This window comes from Dama dama, chromosome 11 (assembly GCF_033118175.1).
Source record: "Dama dama isolate Ldn47 chromosome 11, ASM3311817v1, whole genome shotgun sequence".
NCBI lineage: Eukaryota > Metazoa > Chordata > Mammalia > Artiodactyla > Cervidae > Dama > Dama dama.
The window spans coordinates 55839792-55861942 of NC_083691.1; the positions used below are offsets into that span (position 1 = coordinate 55839792).

General features: G+C 44.0%; 1 protein-coding gene across 1 annotated transcript in view; it reads right to left on the reverse strand.

Moving 5' to 3' along the window:
- POLR1A (RNA polymerase I subunit A) overlaps positions 1-22151 on the reverse strand; it is an 84234-nt gene that overhangs the window by 36270 nt on the left and 25813 nt on the right. The window contains exons 13-14 of the mRNA XM_061155270.1: positions 12270-12524; positions 6349-6540 (exon numbers count right to left, since the gene is read on the reverse strand). Of these exons, the coding sequence (XP_061011253.1) occupies positions 6349-6540; positions 12270-12524 (447 nt within the window). The remainder of the gene's footprint in view (positions 1-6348; positions 6541-12269; positions 12525-22151) is intronic.

A 22151-nucleotide genomic window follows, 5' to 3' on the forward strand; every position in this document is an offset into this window, starting at 1 on the left:
CAAGAATGTTCATAGCAGCCCTATTAATAACAGCCAAATGAAGATGACTGAAGACAACCCAAACATCAATTAATGGTAAAGTGAACAAGTATATAATGGTACAGTCACATAATATAAGAAAACCACTTAAGAGGCTGTATGAAATGCCCTGGAAAAATAGCCTAAGACTTAATTTTTTAGGGCAGTACAAATAAATTTCCCAAGCAAAGCTCCTTCTCTCCTGATTCAAAACATGGCTTTTCTCTGTAGAATATTAGACTGGGTCACTAACAAATTCTTACGCAATGCAGTAACTGTTCCCCTCTTTCACCTACTTGTACAGAAATAACAGCCTGTACCAACCTTTCAAGAAACCCGGAAAAAATCTCAACTGTGACATAAATAAAATCTGGGCCTATTTTCTAATTTTACTTGGTTATACAGTAAGCAGAGCCCAGAAATGTTAAATTATTCTTAACACAAACCAAATTATTCTATCATTTTGATCTTTTTTTGTATCAAATTTTTGCTCATATACATTTTTAACGTGGTTCTAACTGTTACTATGCATAGAACTGTGTAGTCTATTTCTTCTTTCAACATTATGTTGAAAATTTTCCATACTGCTACACAATGCTTTAAAGCCACTATTTTAAACTACACAAAGCTTCCCTGGTGGCTCAGACGGTAAAGAATCCACCTGCATGTGGGAGACCTGTGTTCGATCCCTGCATTGGGAAGATCCCCGGGCAGAGGGCATGACAACCCACGCCAGTATTCTTGCCTGAAGAATCCCCATGGACAGAGGAACCTGGTGGGCTACAGTCCATGGGGTTGCAAAGAGTCAGACACGACTGAGCGACTAAGCACAGCACAGCACAATATCTTAATAAATAGATGTCCCACAATTTACTCAGCCCCAGTGCTGAGTATCTAGGTTTTTCTAATATTCCACCACTATAAACCATGATGTCATGGACTGCTTTTTTCAAGTAGCTTTTATCAATACTACATTTCAGATGATTTCCCTTGGCTGGATTCTCAGACTGAGGTGGATGAACATATCTGTAGCTCTAGTTATGTAGTCTTTGTCCACTATTTGGTTCTATTTTGAACACACTGCTTATGTTTAAACAAAATTCTAATAAATTCTGGATGGTTCAGTTCAGTTCAGTTGCTCAGTTGTGTCCGACTCTTTGCGACCCCATGAACCACAGCACGCCAGGCCTCCCTGTCCATCACCAAGTCCCAGAGTTTACCCGAACCCATGTCCATTGAGTCAATGATGCCATCCAACCATCTCATTCTCTATCGTCCCCTTCTCCTCCCACCCTCAATCTTTCCCAGCATCAGGATCTTTTCAAATGAGTCAGCTTTTCGCATCAGGTGGCCAAAGTACTGGAGTTTCAGCTCCAACATCAGTCCTACCAATGAACACCCAGGACTGATCTCCTTTAGGATGGACTAGTTGGATCTCCTTGCAGTCCAAGGGTCTCTCAAGAGTCTTTTCCAACAACACACTTCAAAAGCATCAATTCTTTGGCGCTCAGTTTTCTTTATAGTCCAACTCTCACATCCATACATGACCACTGGAAAAACCATAGCCTTGACTAGACGGACCTTTGTTGACAAAGTAATGTCTCTGCTGTTCAATATGCTGTCTAGGTTGGTCATAACTTTCCTTCCAACGAGTATCTTTTAATTTCATGGCTGCAATCACCATCTGCAGTAATTCTGGAGCCCAGAAAAATGAAGTCAGCCACTGTTTCCCATGAAGTGATGGGACCGGATGCCATGATCTTAGTTGACTTAACACTTAAAATCCCTTTATTTCTAAGATAACTTGAGATGGCTTACAAAATAAACATACATAAAAAAGAAACAATAAAAAAAATATAAACGGGAATAATAAGTGAACAAATAAATGTTGTTATTGCTTAGTCACTAAGCTCTGTACAACTTTTTCATGACCCCATGGACTGTAGCCGGCCAGGCTCCTCTGTACATGGGATTCTCCAGGCAAGAATACTGGAGTGGGTTGCCATCCCCTCCTCCAGGGGATCTTCCCAACCCAGGAGTCAAACCCACATCTCCTGCATTGGTGGGTGGATTTTTTTACCACTGAGCCATCAGGGAAGCCTAGACATATACATATATTCAACTAAATTAGGGGCTAGCAAACTACAGCCTATAGACCAAACGTGGCCCACCATCTGTTTTTTTAAAAAAAGAAGTTGAAATGAATCACAGTCAGGCTCATTCCAAAGCATTGTCTATGTCTGCTTTCACGTTATCAATGGCAGAGCTGAGTAGCTGTAATTCACAGATCATATGGCCAACAAAGCCTAGAATATTTTCTATCTGGCTTTTATAAAAAAAGCTTACCAATTCCTGAACTAGACTATCCATAATTATAGATTTTAATCTTAAAACTGCAACATTCCCCTACTATTCTGTTAAATCAACTTCTGTTTCTGGTCGGGATAGAGCCATGGTGACCTGATTTCACATCCACCAGAAATAACAATAACAAAAGCAGACATGAATATGAAACATTGGTTTCAATACAATGGACATTAGGAAATGAAGGACAGAGAATAGCAAGGATATAGCAGACTTGAACATTGTTTTGCTGTTGTTCAGTCACTCAGTTGTGTCCAACTCTTTGTGACCCCATGGACTGCAGCATGCCAGGCTTCCCTGTCCATCATCAACTCAGGGAGCTTGCTCAAATTCATGTCCATCAAGTCAGTAATGCCATCCAACCATCTTTATCCTCTGTTGTCCCTTTCTCCTGCCTTCAGTCTTTCCCAGCATCAGGGTCTTTTCCAATGAGTCAGCTCTTCACATCAGGTGGCCAAAGCATTGGAGCTTCAGCTTCAGCATCGGTCCTTCTAATTAATATTCAGGGTTGATTTCCTTTAGGATTGACTGGTTTCATCTCCTTGCAGTACAAGGGACTCTCAAGAGTTCTCCAACACCACAGTTTAAAAGCATCAATTCTTTGGCTCTCAGCTTTCTTTATGGTCCAACTCCCACATCCATACATGACTACTGGAAAAACCATAGCTTTGACTATATGGACCTTTGTTGGCAAAGTAATGTCTCTGCTTTTTAATATGCTGTCTAGGTTGGGCATAGCTTTTCTTCCAAACAAGCAACCATCTTTTAATTTCATGGCTGCAGTCACAATCTGCAGTCAAAATCTGTGATTTTGAGCCCAAGAAAATAAAGTCTCTCACTGTTTCCAGTGTTTCCTCATTAGTTGGCATGAAGCGATAGGACCAGATGCCATGATCTTCATTTTTTGAATGGTGAGTTTTAAGCTGGTTTTTTCACTCTCCTCTTTCACCTTCATCAAGAGGCTCTTTAGTTCCTCTTCACTTTCTGACATAAGGGTGGTGTCATCTGCATATCTGAGGTTATTGATATTTCTCCCAGCAATCTTGATTCCATCTTGTGCTTCATCCAGCCTAGCATTTTGCATGATGTACTCTGCATGTAAGTTAAATAAGCAGGGTGACTATATACAGCCTTAACATACTCCTTTCCCAATCTGGAACCAGTCCATTGTTCCATGTCCAGTTCTAACTATTGCTTCTTGACCTTCATACAGGTTTCTCATGAGGTAGGTAAGGTGGTCTGGTATTCCCATCTCTTTTAAGAATTTTCACAGATTTTTGTGATCCACACAAAGGCTTTGGCATAGCAAATAAAGCAGAAATAGATGTTTTTCTGGAACTCCCTTGCTTTTTCTATGATCTAACGGATGTTGGCAATTTGATCTCTGGTTCCTCTGCCTTTTCCAAATCCAGTTTGAATATCTGGAAGTTCACGGTTCACATACTATTGAAGCCAGGCTTTGGGAATTTTGAGCATTACTTTGCTAGCATGTGAAATAAGTGCAATTGTGTAGCAGTTTGAACATTTTTTGGTGTTGCCCTTCTTTGGAATTGGAATGAAAACTGATCTTTTCTAGTCCTGTGGCCACTGTTGAGTTTTCTGTATTTGCTGGCATATTGAGCGTGGCACTTTCATAGCATCATCATTTAGGATCTGAAATAGCTCAGCTGGAATTCCATCACCTGTACTACCTTTGTTTGTAGTGACGCTTCCTAAGGTCCACTTGACTTCACACTCCAGGATGTCTGGCTCTAGGTGAGTGATCACACCATCATGGTTGTCTGGATCAATAAGACCTTTTTGTAGTTCTTCTGTGTATTCTTGCCACCTCTTCTTAGTATCTTCTGCTTTTATTAGATCCATATCATTTCTGTCCTTAATTGTGCCCATCTTTGCAGGAAATGTTCCCTTGGTATCTCTAACTTTCTTGAAGAGATCTCTAGTCTCTCCCATTCTACTGTTTTCCTCTATTTCTTTGTATTGTTCACTTAGGAAGGCTTTCTTATCTCTCCTTGCTATTCTTTGCAACTCTGCATTCAGATGGGTTTATCTTTCCTTTTCTCCTTTGCCTTCTGCTTCTCTTCTTTTCTCAGCTATTAGTAAGGCATCCTCAGACAGGCATTTTGCCTTTTTGCATTTCTTTTTCTTGGGGATGGTTTTGATCACCACCTCCTGTACAAGGTCATGAACTTCCATCCACTGTTCTTCAGACTTGAACCTAACTGACATTTATATAGCACTTCATGCAACACAGCAGAATACATGTGATTTTTAAGGACACACGGATCATTTATCAATACAAACGATCTTTGAAGCCACAAAACAAATCTCAGTAATTTGAAAAGGATTCAAGTTATTCAAGGTATGTTTTCTGGCCTCTGTGGAATATAAATTGCAATCAGTAATATACATATCTGGAAAATTCTTAAATTTTTGGAAACTAAATCAAAGACTTCTAAATATCTCAGGGGTCAAAAACAGAAATAAAAAAGGCATTTAGCAAGTCTTTTGAAGTGAATGAAAATGAAAATACAATATATTCAGCAGAAATTTTATATATAAAATGCCAATTTTAAAACAGGAAAAAAGTCTCAAATTACTGACTTCAGTTCCAACCTTAAGTAACTAGAAAAAGAAGGGCAAATCAAACCCAAAGTAAGCAGAAGAAAGGAAATAAAAAAGATGAAAGTGAAATAAATGAAACAGAAACAGAAAAATAGAGGAAGTCAATAAAAGCTGGTTCTTTGAGAATAAAACTCAGAGCAAACTGATCCGGAAAAAGAGAGAAGACATAAATTATCACTATCAGGAATGAGAGAGGGTACCACCTTCAGGTTCCACAGACAGTAAAGGAACATAAAAGAGTACGATGAATAATTTCATGCCCATATATCCAACAATTTAGATGAAAAGGACAAAGTCCTAGAAAAAACAAAGCAGTAAAGCTCATCCAAGAAGAAAGAGATGACTTAAACAGCCCTACATGTAATTAGAAAAATAGAAATTTTAGTTAAAAATAGCTTTCCTAAAGAGAAAACTCTAGGTCCAGATGACTACACTGGTGAATTCCACCAAACACTTAAGGAAAAATTAATATTCATATTGTACAAACTCTTACAGAAAACTGAAAAAGAGTAAATACTTCCTAACTCATTCTGTGAAGCCAATGTTAACCCCGATAGCAAAACCAGGTAAATGTATGGCAAGAAAACCACACATCAAAATTCCTCATGTACACTGATGCAAAAACTTCTGAACAAAAATTTAGCAAATACTACCTCATAACCAAAGAAGGTTTATCCCAGAAATACAAGTTGGCTTAATAGGAAAACCAGTCAAGTACCAGGTCCATGGATTTAAAGAACTGCAGGGGGGGGTGAGACCTTAGAGCTCATCAACCTGAATACTTGTGCTTTGTAAATAATGAACTGAGGCCCACTGAGCCAAGATCACATAATTGATTAAGTATAATATGATGCTCTGGGTGTCAGAAAGTCCTGAGTTTGAATCTCAACACTACCTCCTATGGACTTGGAGAAGTAACAACTTCTCCAAACCTCATTATCCTCATCTGGTGATAATGGTGATGAATGGTGATAATGATAGTGTCTGCATCACAGGCTGGTTGTGAGGGTTAAGTAATCTGACATATTTGAAGCACTCTCAACAAACATAACTACTGCTAGCATCAGCACCACTGCCTATTACCACCATATCCAGACGATGAGGTCAGTGTTAAGTTAGAAGTTTCAGTTGGAAGCAAAGGACAGAAAACATGTAGTTGTAGACACTCCTTTGAAACCATCCACACCCAAAAACTCCATTAAAGAGAATGTCACACTATTGTTTGACTTGTTATTTCTGTTTCTGGCTGGACTCTCCTGGGAACAAAACCTTTTTACTGAGTGTGGCCTGTTTCCTTTTTTTTTTTTAATAAATATCCACCATTTGTTTCCCGCTAATTACCTGCTTTCCTGTCCACAGAGGAAAGGGCTTCAGGATGGCAGGAGGAAAGAGCTTCACACGCCCCACTTTGTCTGTGAGTCCTCGGTACACCAGCTCCATATACTGCTCCCGGGTGAAAAAGCAGCCTCGAATGGTCATGTTTGCTCCTGAAACCATGTGATCTTGGATCAGCCCTGCCAATGGCTGGCCATCCTACAAATCAAAACAGGTAAGAGAAGAACAAATTAAAAAAAAAAAAAAAAAAAAACCAGAAGCCACCTTCTAATTCCTAATCCTGTGCTCGGGAGCCACCCACTAGCAACAGCCCTCCTTACATCCCCATGTTGTCCAGTCACGGCCACACCTAGCCAGTGCTTGGGCCTCCCATCTTGAGAGCAAAGTGCCTCCCAGAGCACACGACCAGGGATTCCTGACCGGCTCCCACCTTTGCCTTTTGCCCACTGTTTAATATCAAAAGTGCTTCAAACTCAGGCAGGGCCCCTGGCCTTCTCTCCCTAATCCCATCTGCTTCTCGTTAACTTCGGCATATTTCTGGCATTTACGCATAAATTCGGTCTGGCTGCTGTTGGCTGTGTTCTTGTTTTTGTATTTTGGTTTTATGCTTTGGTGTTTTTCACACATTTCTGGCCTGGTTCTCCTCTAAATCAGTCACCCATTCAACAAATATTTATGGAGAGCCTACTGTATGCCGACGCACTGGGTGAAACCAGCCTTCAGTCTATTTTAGTGGCTGAAACAGACACAACCCCTCACAATGAGAAAGAGCTAGACGGTAAACAGATGACTGGAGAGATACATTATTACAAAGAATTTTAAATGCCTGTGGAGGAAAAGAATGGGATGGGTCATCACATAGATTTGGGATAGGAGCGGATGGTCAGGAATGGTCTCTCTGGGGGTATGTACAGTACCGCAGTTTGGCCTGCGGAGTGACTTGGACTCAGCCAGTGCAGAGTGAGGGGTTTGGGCAGAGGTTCCTTGAGAGTCATGGGTGGAGGGGGGGCTTTGATGTACGTGACTGCAGAAGGAAAGAAGGCCTGATGTCAGTGTGTCTTCACAATCTTGCAGGTATTCATGGTAGGCTGTTGTCCACCAGATGCCAAAACATTTTGCTTTTAGAGAGCTCCCTGGTGGTCCAGTGGCTAGTACTCAGCCCTTCCACTGCCATGGTCCCAACTTCAGTCCCTCGTCAGGAAACTAAGACCCCACAAGAACTGCAATAGGGCCAAAACAAAAACAAAAAAAACCCCCCAAACCCAAGGGCTTTTATAACAGCCCCAGTTTGGACGGATATAGGCCTCTTTTCTGATCCCCAGTCTCCTGAATCCTATCTGCAGGTCTGCATTCATGGCAACATAAGGCACACTAAGGTAAAAGAGATGTGCCCACTGACATTTATTAAGAAGGTGTTTTTGCTAACTTTTCCCTGTTTGTAGGAACTAGAGAAAAATCTTGGATCTAAAGATTGTTATCATTTGCTTATTTGTTAAATACTGTCCAATATTATGGCTGTATTGCATAACTAAGGAACTCTCAAGTGCAGCCATGGAGAAGTGCCAGGAATTTAGCCACACACACTAATTCAAAGGCTAAAAAGGGTGCTTGTCAAATAGTCTAAATACTGTGGCAATGGGGTTTATGTAAACTCAGAGATAATTATTACAGAGGAGCCAGATAGGTGTTGCAGACGGAAGGCAAGATCAGATGGGGCACGCAGCCCGTCTTATGAAGGCCTTGAGTTATGAACACAGACAAAAAATTATACTCTGCAACTTGTTCCAAAGACAAGGTCTCATTTTGCTTAGGGGAAAAACTGAAAACAGTATTAAGCATTTGACTCATCCCACAGCCCTTTGGGGGCTTCCCCGGTGACTCAGTGGTTAAAGAATCTGCCTGCAATGCAGGAGACATGCATTGATCCCTGGGTCGGGAAGATCCTTAGGCAAGGAGATTGCAGCCCACTCCAGTATTCTTGCCTGGAAATCCCATGGACAGAGGAGCTTGGCAGGCTACAGCCCATGAGGTCACAAAGAGTCAGAAATGACTGAGCTACTAAACAACAACAGTCTTTGGAGGCAGATATAGATTTTGCCTTTTTTTTTCCCTCTAAAGAACATAATTACAAGTTACAGGATCTAGTCAGTGCCTTCTCTTTCCATCTAGAGTTTTCCATGACTAGAAAATTACCTTAATGGCTAAACTGCTTTCAATGCAATAATCATGAATTCTAGGGAGGAGTGCTGATTAAAGCAATTTACTAAGGGTCTACTTATAATTCTGAATTTTCTAAATCTGCTTAGGATCAGAAACACCATATCTGGATCAAAAACCCACATAATTGTCAGCTATCCTATTCCACTTAACATCACAGCAAAATGACATTACAATCGATGTCTTTGGTCAGGATTCTTAAGAGAATTAGCATATTCTGTGACTTGAATTTTCTAGCTGAGTTAAAAGTCAAGTCAAAGTCAGGAAACTATGTCTCAAGCCTTGTTAAAAAAACTTTCCATGAAACAATGGCCCTTAATAGATAAAACAAACAGAACAGGAAAAAAAAAAAAAAAAAGAATCCACGAAGAAACATGTAAATGAAAAAGTGTAACTGTTTTCTTGGAAAGGAAACTTCTCAAGTTCCCTTCATCTATTTTAAGAAGACAACAAGCAACTCTATTAAATACATAAAACTAACAATAAAATGTACTTAAATTGGATACTATGGTTAGTCAAGGAAAAGAAACCTGAAAATAGAGAAGAAATGGGACAATGAACAAAGAGAAAAGGAAACAATAGGGACATAAAGATACATCAAGAAAAATTAACAAAAAATGGCTTTCCTGGATTAAGAAAACTGACTCTTGCCATCTCAGGACTTTGCATCAAAGTACATGTTTCATTTTTATGCGTGTGTGTGTGTGTGTGTGTGTGTGTGTGTGTGTGTGAAGTCTCTTCAGTCGTGTCCAACTCTTTGTGGTCCTAGGGACTGTAGCCCACTAGGCTTCTCTTTCCATGGGATTTCCCAGGCAAGAATACTAGAGTGGGTTGCCATGCCCTCCTTGAGGGGATCGTTCCTACACAGGGCTCAATCGCACATCTTTTACGTCTCCTGCATTGGCAGGCAGGTTCTTTACCACTAGAATCACCTGGAAAGCCCTTCATTTTTATAACTATCACCAAAAACAGGATTTCTCCTCTTGGCACTTATACTAAGGGCTACACAAAATTTATCAAGTATCAAAAGCTCTTTACTGCTGACAAAAGTTATCTGAAAGTAAAGTGAATTCTCAGGTCATCTCCTAGAATTGTCTTGTTTTTGTTTCTTACTTTTTTTTTTTTTTCCCTGATTTTTCTCTTTTTCTGTTTTAGCTGCACAGGTGGCATGTGGGATCTTAGTTCCCAGACCAGGGATAGAACTCTTGCCCACTGAAGAGGAAGTTCAGAGTCTTAATCACTGAACCACCAGAAAAGTCCCATTTTTTACTTTTTAAGAAATTAATTTATTGATGAGACTTTATTTTTGTTCTATTTCTGACCCTATACTCACAGGCAAGTAAGCATGTGATGAGGCACATCTAGAATTAAATAGGCCAGTCCTTAGAGAGAATCAGCATCGAAACATGTATATTATCAAGGGTGAAACAGATCACCAGCCCAGGTGGGATGCATGAGACAAGTGCTCGGGGCTGGTGCACTGGGAAGACCCAGAGGGATCGGGTGGAGAGAGAGGTGGGAGGGGGGATTGGGATGGGGAATACATGTAAATCCATGGCTGATTCATGTCAATGTATGGCAAAAACCACTACAATACTGTAAAGTAATTAGCCTCCAACTAATAAAAATAAATGGAAAAAAATAAAAATATAATAAAATAAATAGGCCAGTCCTTTGCAGGACATGGTGTAAGCAATGAAGTCCCCTATTCCATCTTATTCAATGAAAATCAAGTTTACATTGGTCTAGTGAATACTCAAGTTCACTGGCCTAAAAAAACTTCAGAGCACCCCAACTCTTCATGAGGCTAATGTCCAAAGGTCACTCTGCCAGCAAGAAAAATGCACCATCTGCTGTTTACTGGTAGTGTCCACCATGGTGAAATGGGACATTCTCTCTAGCAGGCTAGACAACTAGCACAGTCCTGTTAGCCACTTCCTTCCACAGACCCTCACCCAGGCCCAGCCTTGCCTTGGGGGACTAAGAACACAGGAGGCTGAGCATGCAGGCCTGGGGGGGTGGTCAAAGGTGCTGGGTTCGCGCCCCAGCTTCTTCACTGGCTGACAAGTCACTCACCTGTGTTTCCTCACCTGAAAACTGTACCTGCCGCCTAAGGCTGTGGTGAGGACTAAGCCAGAATGTTGCAGACTGCTCAGAGTGGTACCTGAGGCACACGGCGTGCTCAGGGCAAAGTGGCTTTTATTGCCACCACCATCACAGCTACAACTGACGTAATTTACACGAAAACACAAAAGGCCAATTTTCAAATTAGTCAATTTCCTTATAATTATTTCTTCTAAACTATTAATTTAAAATTTTTTTAATTTTTTTTTTTTTTTTTTTTTTTGGCTGCACCACAAGGCATGCAGGATCTTAGTTCCCCAATCAGAGATCAAACCCATACTTCCTGCAGTAGAAGCTTGAAGTCTTAATCACTGGACCATCAGGGAAACCTGTTAGTAAAAATTAATCAAACTATTTCTTCTAATTTCTGGGGGACCTGAGTGGGCCCTTAATCCCTCCTGCTCACGGTCAGCCCCTTCATTAATCAATAGCCAGCCAAGATGGGCAGAGAAGGGAAAGAAAGTTATATTCAACTAATTGAATCTATAGGAAGCCACGCTGGTGTGTCTGGCAGGAAAAGAGGCTGGAATGCTGGGATACTGGTCACTTGCCTGGTTCTCCAGGTGGGATGGGGGATGAGAAATTCCCAGGACAGCTCACTAACTGATGGGGGACAATCTCTAAGCAGCCTCTTACGCTTCCTGGGTGCAGACGTCTCTGTCTCCTGTGGAAGGGTGGCAGGGCCCACGCTGGGAAAAAGAAGAAAAGCCACAAAGACCTGGGAGATCCTGGCCCCTCCTCCCCACCTGCTTCCACTCCAGCTGTGTCCTTGGACATGTTACACCATTTCTTCACATGTGCATGTGGCTGTTAATAGCACCTACTCCAAGGACTGTGGGGAGGAGAAAAGGAGAGGCCTCCAAGGTGCTATGTATGGTGTCTGGCCTTGAAAAAGTGCTTGGTAAATGGCAGCCATGGTTCTTTATTGTTATTACTACCCCACATTATAGTCCAAATTAATGGTGCGACACAAACGGTTTATAAAAGAAGGGATTCACAGCAGAGATTCCTCATGTGCGGCAGAGAATTTCACCTGGACCCTCAGGATTATGTTAGTCACTCAGTTGTGTCTGACTCTTTGTGACTCCACGGACTACAGCCTGCCTGGATCCTCTGTTCATGGACTTTTCCAGGCAAGAATACTGGACTGGGTTGCCATTTCCTTCTCCAGGGGATCTTCCCGACCCAGGGATCAAACCCTGGGGGTTAAGTTGTCTCATAAAACCCTCTTTATCTTAAAGGATCAAAGTCATCTGTGGACCCTGGGGACCCTCATAGGTGGGGTGCTAAGGCTTGCCAGAGGCTGATATATTGTAGAATCCAAACAGGCTGGAAGACAAGACCTAAGATGCAGGTACTGAACTCGGCTTCCTGGGATGACTGTTACAACTTCTCTCCTGACTTCTTAAGAGGCAGCAAGAGCGAAACCTCCTATCTCTAAGCAACGAGGCGGCTGAAGACCCCACCCAGAAGAATCCAAGACCCTCTGTGACCCCGCTGACTCCAGGGGCTGCCTGGGGCCCGGACCTGAACTGCCAAGTTGGAAGCCGGTGATGACCATGGAACGGCCTCAAGGTCAGACCCACCTTGGGAACAAGGTACTGCTGATCAGTGCAGGCCAGGACGTAGGCCTCGGCCCGGCCCAGTTCACTCTGGGGGAAGTGGGCGTTCATCTCGTCTCCGTCGAAGTCGGCATTGTAGGCCTTGCAGTTGGCGTAGTGGAGCCGCAGGACTTTCTCCTCGGGGAGGACGCGGGCACGATGCGCCTGGATGGAGGGCCTGTGCAGGGTGGGCTGCCGGTTCAGGAGGAGAATGTCCCCGTTCTTCACATGCCGGCACACCTGCGGGCAGAGCAGAGGACGGGCTGAGCAGAGGCCACTCTGGCATCATTGCTACAATGCCAAGGGCTCACCTCGCCCTGGGCTGAGTGTGGCTTCTGTCTGTCTCATGTTTTACTCAATAAAAGGGGAACTTTCAGTCCAAAGTGAAACCCTAGAAATCTATGAGAAATAACTACTAAGCCCCTCTGGGTCTCAGAGTGTGTGTGCATGCTCAGTTACTATGTCATGTCTGACGCTTTTGTGACCCCATAGACTAGAGCCCATCAGGCTCCTCTGTCCATTGGATTTTCTAGGCAAGAATACTGGAGTGGGTTGCATTTCCTTCTCCAGGGGATCTTCCCAGGGACCAAACCCAGGTCTCTTGGCAATGGCTGGTGGATTCTTTACTACTGAGCCATCCAGGAATCCCAAAATGCCACTTTGCAGAGGAAACAGGCCCCCAATACCGAATCCAAATTCAAGAACCAGGCATGGTTAGCATTCAAACTGGCACGGTTAGGGTTCTTTGGTTTACGAGACAGCCTTAAGGTTCTCTGAGAAATAGCTGCTAATCCAGCAGAGTCCTGTCCTAGCTCTGGGCTCAGACTGTTGCTGTTGTTAAGTTGCTAGGCCAAGTCCAACTCTTCGAGACCCCGTGGACTATAGCCTGCCTGTCTCCTATGTCCATGGAATTCTCTAGGCGAGAATATTGGAGTGGGTTGCCATTTCCTCCTCCAGGGGAGGGATAAGTCAATGATGCTACAAGCCCCTGTCCAGTAATGTCTGTCTTCTTCAGACATGCACGATCTTTCTGGAGTTTGAATTCCCCTGAGAATTAACCTGAAAAAAGAAATGGACACATCCTAAGACAGCAGGTCTACACATAACCATAAAACTCCTGGGCTTGAAAGGATCTGGCAGACCTCTAGAATCCCCACTGTAGCCACATCTGAGTACGTTAGTTCAAATGTGAATTCCACATTTCAGAAATACTTGCCCAACCTCATCCTTCAGAGCCAGGACTGAAACTCAGGGTTCCTGACTCCCAGTTCAATGCTCCCGGAAAGTATTTTATGGCACTTAAAAATTAATAACAAGTTTAAATTGCCATGGTCTTTTGGGAAAGCAATTTCACAGCAGATTTTAGAACATTAAAAACTCATTTCCTTTGGGCTCTCAGAACGAAAAAGGTGCCAATGCAAGGTTCTATGAATGATGTTTATGCAGCCATGATAACAGTGGCAAAAACTGGGAAAAACCTGGCTGCCCCAAAAAAGGGGCATTGGTGGATAAATCATAGTATGTACTATGGAATATTATGTAATGATTAAAAAGGAGTTTGGGGGGGGGGCGGGTCCAGGCTATGGAGCATGCAGGACCTTAGTTCCCCAACCAGGGATTGAACTCAGGTCCCCAGAAGTGGAAGCTGAGTCAACAGGGACTGCCAGGGATCCTTTAAAAAGGATGATTTAAATGTAGACCAGTCTTGAAGAAATGACAATAATGTATTTCAGTAAAAGAAAAACCATCCAGGTGCCATCTAATACAGGTGATGTATTAGTGTCAGTCGCTCAGTCATGTCTGACTCTTTGCAACCCATGGACAGTAGCACGCAGGCTTCTCTGTTCATGGAATTCTCCAGGCAAGAATACTGGAGTGGGCAGCCATTCCCTTCTCCAGGATCTTCCTAGCCTAGGGATCAAACCCAGGTCTCCTGCATTGCAAGCAGATTTTTTTTTTTTTTCATTTATTTTTATTAGTTGGAGGCTAATTACTTCAAAACATTGCAGTGGGTTTTGTCTTACATTGACATGAATCAGCCATGGAGTTACACGTATTCCCCATCCCGATCCCCCCTCCCACCTCCCTCTCCACCCGATTCCTCTGGGTCTTCCCAGTGCACCAGGCCCAAGCACTTGTCTCATGCATCCCACCTGGGCTGGTGATCTGTTTCACTACAGATAATATACATGCTGTTCTCTCGAAACATCCCACCCTCGCCTTCTCCCACAGAGTCCAAAAGTCTGTTCTGTACATCTGTGTCTCTTTTTCTGTTTTGCATATAGGGTTATCGTTACCATCTTTCTAAATTCCATATATATGTGTTAGTATGCTGTAATGGTCTTTATCTTTCTGGCTTACTTCACTCTGTATAATGGGCTCCAGTTTCATCCATCTCATTAGAACTGATTCAAATGAATTCTTTTTAACGGCTAAGTAATATTCCACGGTGCATATGAACCACAGCTTCCTTATCCATTCATCTGCTGATGGGCATCTAGGTTGCTTCCATGCCCTAGCTATAAACAGTGCTGTGATGAACACTGGGGTGCACGTGTCTCTTTCAGATCTGGTTTCCTCAGTGTGTATGCCCAGAAGTGGGATTGCTGGGTCATATGGCAGTCCTATTTCCAGTTTTTTAAGAAATCTCCACACTGTTCTCCATAGTGGCTATACTAGTTTGCATTCCCACCAACAGTGTAAGAGGGTTCCCTTTTCTCCACACCCTCTCCAGCATTTATTGCTTGTAGACTTTTGGATAGCAGCCATCCTGACTGGCATGTAATGGTACCTCATTGAGGTTTTGATTTGCATTTCTCTGATTAAAAAAATGAGTGATGTTGAGCCTCTTTTCATGTGTTTGTTAGCCATCTGTATGTCTCCTTTGGAGAAATGTCAGTTTAGTTCTTTGGCCCATTTTTTGATTGGGTCATTTATTTTTCTGGAATTGAGCTGTAAGAGTTGCTTGTATATTTTTCAGATTAATCCTTTGTCTGTTGCTTCATTTGCTATTATTTTCTCCCAATCTGAGGGCTGTCTTTTCACCTTACTTATAGTTTCCTTTGCAGTGCAAAAGCTTTTAAGTTTCATTAGGTCCCATTTGTTTATTTTTGCTTTTATTTTCCAATATTCTGGGAGGTGGGTCATAGAGGATCTTGCTGTGATTTATGTCAGAGAGTGTTTTGCCTATGTTCTCCTCTAGGAGTTTTATAGTTTCTGGTCTTACATTTAGATCTTTAATCCATTTTGAGTTTATTTTTGTGTATGGTGTTAAAAAGTGTCCTAGTTTCATTCTTTTACAAGTGGTTGACCAGTTTTCCCAGCACCACTTGTTAAAGAGATTGTCTTTTTCCCATTGTATATCCTTGCCTCCTTTGTCGAAGATAAGGTGTCCATAGGTTCGTGGATTTATCTCTGGGCTTTCTATTCTGTTCCATTGATCTATATTTCTGTCTTTGTGCCAGTACCATACTGTCTTGATGACTGTGGCTTTGTAGTATAGTCTGAAGTCAGGCAGGTTGATTCCTCCAGTTCCATTCTTCTTTCTCAATATTACTTTGGCTATTCGAGGTTTTTTGTATTTCCATACAAATTGTGAAATTCTTTGGTCTAGTTCTGTGAAGAATACCGTTGGTAGCTTGATAGGGATTGTGTTGAATCTATAGATTGCTTTGGGTAGTATAGCCATTTTGACAATATTGATTCTTCTAATCCATGAACACAGTATGTTTCTCCATCTGTTTGTGTCCTCTTTGATTTCTTTCATCAGTGTTTTATAGTTTTCTATGTATAGGTCTTTTGTTTCTTTAGGTAGATATACTCCTAAGTATTTTATTCTTTTTGTTGCAATGGTGAATGGTATTATTTCCTTAATTTCTCTTTCTGTTTTCTCATTGTTAGTGTATAGGAACGCAAGGGATTTCTGTGTGTTAATTTTATATCCTGCAACTTTACTATATTCATTGGTTAGCTGTAGTAATTTTCTGGTAGAGTCTTTAGAGTTTTCTATGTAGAGGATCATGTCATCTGCAAACAGCGAGAGTTTCACTTCTCCTTTTCCTATCTGGATTCCTTTTACTTCTTTTTCTGCTCTGATTGCTGTGGCCAAAACTTCCAAAACTATGTTGAATAGTAGTAGTGAGAGTGGGCACCCTTGTCTTGTTCCTGATTTCAGGGGAAAAGCTTTCAGTTTTTCTCCATTGAGGGTAATGGCAAGCAGATTTTTTTATCATCTGAGCCACCAGAGAAGGCCATCTAAGGTGACAGGATGAGGTGATTTTAAACCCAATGCAACTCTACGTGTTTATACACACGAGGACAAAGGTATTTAGATCCTTACTGAGCTGCTCTGTGGTATCCTCCAGGCAGGGGGACATGGAAAAAGAGAAAGATCACCACCTGGACCTTTACACTTCTTAGTGCTATTCATGTTACAATGAGCGTGCGTCACTTTTAGAAAAAAAATTTTTTTAAAGATCTTCAACTATTTCTAAAGAAAGCACAAAGAACTGCACAAGTGATATGCTCACTGTAAGGGGGAAATATAGAAAATACAGAAGAGAATGAAAACCACAAGTAATTTTACTCTTCAAAGATAACCACTGTTCACACTTTCTTGCCCTTTACCAATATCAATATGCCATTGGTCATGTCCTCCTGACAGGACACCTCCTCCCACAAAGCTGATTTTAGTACAAGGCCTTTCATCTTTGCTGTTGTTCAGTCGCTAAGTTGTGTGCAACCCTTTTGAGACCCCATGGACTGCAGCATGCCAGCCTTCCCTGCCCTTCACCACCTCCCAGAGTTTGCTCAAACTCATGTCCATTGAGTCAGTGATGCCATGCAATCATCTCATCCTCTGTCATCCCCTTCTCCTCCTGCCCTCAATCTTTCCCAGAATCAGGGTCTTTTCCAATAAGTTGGCTCTTTGTATCAGGTGGCCAAAGTATTGGAGCTTCAGCATAATTAATTACTGGGCTTCCTAAATGATGCACAGAGATGCTATTTTAAAAAACAAATGCACGGAAATTCCCTGGGGTCCAGTGGTTAAAAATCTGTGCTCTCACTGCCAAGGGCCTGTGTTCAGTCCCTGGTGGGGGAACTAAGATCCCACAAACCACTCAACGTGGCCAAAAATATAAAACATCAAAAAAACAAAAAATTAATGAGGCAACTGCTACCCCCATCATTCCGCATGGCTGCCCTCAAGAGCCCAGAGGAATTATGGAGACTCAGTGAGTGCTCCTCCCATCCCAAGTCTTCTGTAAATTACTCAGCAGATAATAGGTTGGAGGAAACAAATTACTCAGAGTCTATTTTCTTCTCGTCATCCACAGTATGAAGCTGGATCAGAGACCTGGTTATAGAGAGGCTAAAGGTTAACAAGAGATGTGCCCACTGGCCTCCCCTCATTCTTGCTCAGCTGGGCTGAAAGTTTCCTCCAACTCAGGGAAGCAGAAATCAAACCCCTCAAATTCTAAAAGGCAGTCCTAAAAGCAGCGAGCAGGAACTCAGTCTTTCTGCTCCTCAAGGAATCCAAACCCATCCCTCTCCTGCCCCCACATCCATGTTTCCAAGGAGACCTGGATTCTGAGGATTCCCATGAGTGTCTGCCCAGGGCATGTTATGGAGCCTGAGCTGACTTTGAAGGTGTATTTCTTTAGCTTCTCAAGGGAGGAACTGCCCAGACCTGTGGCTCAGGCCCCAAAGCCCAGGCTGGGCCTCGGAACAGAGTCTCACAAATTCGAGACATCCTCCGGCATAAGCAAACCCCACAGCTGGGAAGGCTCGCAGGCCCATCTGGCAGGCTCTGGCCAATCCAAACAGAAGCCCTGGAGCACAGAATGCTCCCCTTGCCAACCCAAACCAGAGGCCCTTCCTTTCTCTTCTCTCTAAATAAATACCGCAGTGAAAATTAGCGTGCTCCAGTGCCCGGGTCAGAGTTCTCAGAAGCAGACCCAGAGCCAAAGAGCTGCTCTTGGGGCTGACTGCTGGGCCTGGAAATGAGGCTGGGCCAACCCAGCCACTTCCTCCTCCATTTACGAGGGCCAGGGGAAGGGGCAGAGACTTCACTCCTCCCCCTTGTCATTGAATCTGCAGTCTCTCCTGACCTGGGTCTCTCCCTCCCAGTCACGTAACCCAGTCCTTTGGCCTAGTCCTTATCTATATGGAATGTATTCAGCAAAACTACTTTACAAATTACAAGTAGGCTGTGAATGCACATATACCTGACTACATGTATAAACATTACATATAACATCACTGAGGTTTTGGAAACTAAAAAGAATCATTCTTAGTCCTCAGGTCCTGATATGTGTGTGCATGCTCAGTCACTACAGTCGTGTCTGACTCTTTGTGACCCCATGGACTGTAGCCCACCAGGCTCCTCTGTTCATGGGATTCTCCAGACAAGAATACTGGAGTGGGTTGCCATGCCCTCCCTCCAGGGGATCTTTCTGATCCAGGAATCGAACCTGCATCTCTTACATTTCCTGCATTGGCAGGCGGGTTCTTTACCACTAGCGCCACCTGGGAAGCCCAAGGTCCTGATATAAGGAGCACTTCTGTTTCAAAAGGCCCCTTCCTGTCTTTGCCTCGGGGGGGGCCACATCCTCAGCTTGCTCCATGGAGCCTCCTGCACCTCAACGTGGACCCGTCCAGTCCACAGGGGTTTCCTGAGTATTTCCTCCACGCTGGGTGCTGGGGAGAGTGGAGGGTCTAATACCCTGCCCTTGTTCTCAGGGGTTTAGGACTTGAAGTGGAATAGGTGGGGGCCCATGGAATGACCCCAAAAGGCAATGAGGGTGGGAGGTGAGGTGGGACACATAGGGAGAGGGATCCCACGCAAGTGTCAAAGTGACAAACTGCACACCACCTGTCTTTATAACTAGAGTTTTTTGGGAACACAGCCCAATCCAATGGCTTTGTACTGCCCTGGCGGCTTTCACAGTTCATGCTACAAAAATGGGGCTGAGTTGCTGCAACACAGACCACGTGGCTGACAAAGTCTAAGATGTTTACTCAGGTTCCCAGGTGGCTCAGCGGTAAAGAACCCGCCTGCCAATGCAAAGACGTGGGAAGATGCCCTGGAGGAGGGCATGGCAACCCACTCCAGTATTCTTGCCTACAAAATTTCATGAACAGAGAGAGAAGCCTGGCAGCTACAGTCCAGGGGGTTGCAAAGAGTCAGACACAAATGGGCGACTGAGCACACACACGCACCTTGGCTGAAAATGTCTGCAGGCTCCTCCCCTGGAGGAGTGATAGTGTTCCCAGCAGGCACGGCAAGTTCAAGGACTGAAGGGCAAGTCTGGACAGGATGCTGAGAGGTGGGGCTAGGGGAGGAAGCAGAGACAGTACGCTGATGTGAACTTCAGCCGGGAGACAGATAAGGCCAACTGCCCTTATTTCCCTGCAGCTCAGAACTCATCTCCATCCCCTCTTGTAAGCAGCCCAGTAAGTGCAGTGAGGCCCACCTGCCCTCTCTGAAGCCAACTCCCAACCCCACAGATGTAAAGAGGCCACATGAAGGAAGTATCCCTGTGTATCTGCCTTGTCATCATATCCCAATAATGTCAGTAACCCCACCATCCTTCTACTTTTGCTCTAGTTGGAGATGACAAAGGTTCTGGGGCCCAACTTCTCCCACTTTGTTCAAACGGCTCTCCTGGGTCACAGGTGGCTTCTGTCTGGGCAAATCTGATGCATCTTCCTTTCTCCCTCTCCTTAAACTTCATATTTAATTCCACAAACACCTCCTATGTGCCTTGGGAAGATGCAAAGGTACTCTGGGGCTGGTCTTGACCACAGGTGGGGGAAGGATGCTGGTGAGAGCAAGCCCGGCTGGCCACCCTCCCTCAGTGTCCTCCCCACCTGCTTCATGCTCCCACAGGTCCCCCACTTTCTGCCTGTCCTACTTTGTGCTCAAAGAGCTTAATTCTCTGACAATTTCATTTCTCTTTTTTTGGCCACACCATGTGACTTGCCAGATCTTAAGTTTTCCAACCAGGGATCAAACCTGTGCCCTCTACAGTGGAAGTGTGGAGTCTTAACCACTGGACCACCAGGGAAGTCCTGATAATTTCACTTCTTAACTCTATGACCCCTAACTGAGGTCCAACACTTCTACCTATTACGTGAGATAGGCCCTTAGGTTCTCCACCATCACCTCAGTTTAGAGGGGCCCAGACGCACCTCCTTCCACAGCATTCTATCTCCTGCACTGGAAACCATGACTTCCTTCTCATCTTCCCTCTTCTACAGCCCTGACACCCAGCCTACCCCCAAACCCATCCTCTCCCTCGGAAACATACCCTCCTTTCACCCTGGGGTCCCCTGCAGCCCCCAGGCTGGTCCTCAATCATCTTCTGACGACTCCAAACTCGCCCTGCATGCCCACCCCACCTCCTTTCTTCTCCAGTATCATGTGGGTTCAGTCAGCACCCTCCGTCACTGTCCGCTTCTGTCTGCCACACCACTCGACAGTGGTGACACACGTATGGACTCATTCCCTGGGGGTGCCCCCACCGGCTGTCCACCCTAGGGCAACAAGAGCTTGTCCATGGTGCCTGGCAAAGCGCAACACAGAGCTTGCAGTGGGCCCTGCCACCCCTGACCCCACTCTGCTCTCCTCTCTCAATTCTTCTCTCAAAGTGTCCTACCATCTCACATGCTTGACTTAATAGTATGAAAGTTATCTTGTGGTTGTCTTGTTTCATCATAAGTTAAGAAAAATACACCTTTATTTCTCTTGCATCTTTCACGTAGCTCCAAGCAAAACATGGGGCTCTTAAGAATGGCAGAATAGGGGCTTCCCTGGTGGCTCAATGGTAAAGAATCCACCTGCCAAGCAGGAGAGGTGGGTTCAATCCCTGTCCAGAAGATTCCACATGCCACAGAGCAACTAAGTCCAAGGGCCACAACTACTAAGCCTGTGCTCTAGAGCCGGTGGCCTGCAATAAGAGAAGCCACCGTAATAAGAAGCCTGTGTACCACAGAGCAGCCCACACTTGCTGCAAATAGAGAAAAGGCCATGCAGCAACAAAGACCAACACACTCAAAACCAAATAAAATTATTAAAAAAAAAAAAAAAAAGGCAGGATAAGTCTGCGAATCTGTACACAAACATCACTTTACACGTAAGAAAACAACGAACAGGTGGCTGAACCTGTCTGCCCCCAGCTGCCAAAGCAGAAGATGCAAGGCCTGTTACCACTGGACCTCAGGACAATGGTGAGATGGGGAGGAAGCAAGAGGATAGGCCTCGGTGAAGAGCAGTGGGGACCAGTGCTCACCGAGACAAGGCTTCCTCTCTCTCTCTGTCCTCCAACCAAAGCCCCTTCAAGCTTCAACAGTCCTCTGCAGAGCTCAGACCCACCAAAAAGAAAACCTAGTGGGTCTAGACGTGTCAGAGGGCAAGGGGAAGCCTAACAAACATGTAGATGGATGAGGATGACGCACTCCATCACTCTTTGACTTGGGCAGTCACCATAAATTAATCCCAAATCCATTTCACTCCAACAATTTTTGCCACTCTTGCCTGGTTGAGAGTTGTTTGCTATACCCCTCCCAGCTGAAATGGCTGTTACCTGACACAGACACAAGTGATATTGCCCACCCATCTTATGCCCTCAGCAGACATTGCTAATTGATCTTGTACTCTTTCTGTGGGAGCCCAGAGAAAGCCTGGGGATCCCTTAACATAGTGCTACAGGTGAGAGCTAGCAATCTCCAGAAAGTGAAGCATCAGCTGAAACCAGTCAGTTTTCACAGACACAGAATGGTTCCTTCCTAGGGCAGCTCTCCAACTTCAACATGCACAGGAACCCTCCATAGGCCATGTTAACATACAGATTCCTGGGTTCCATT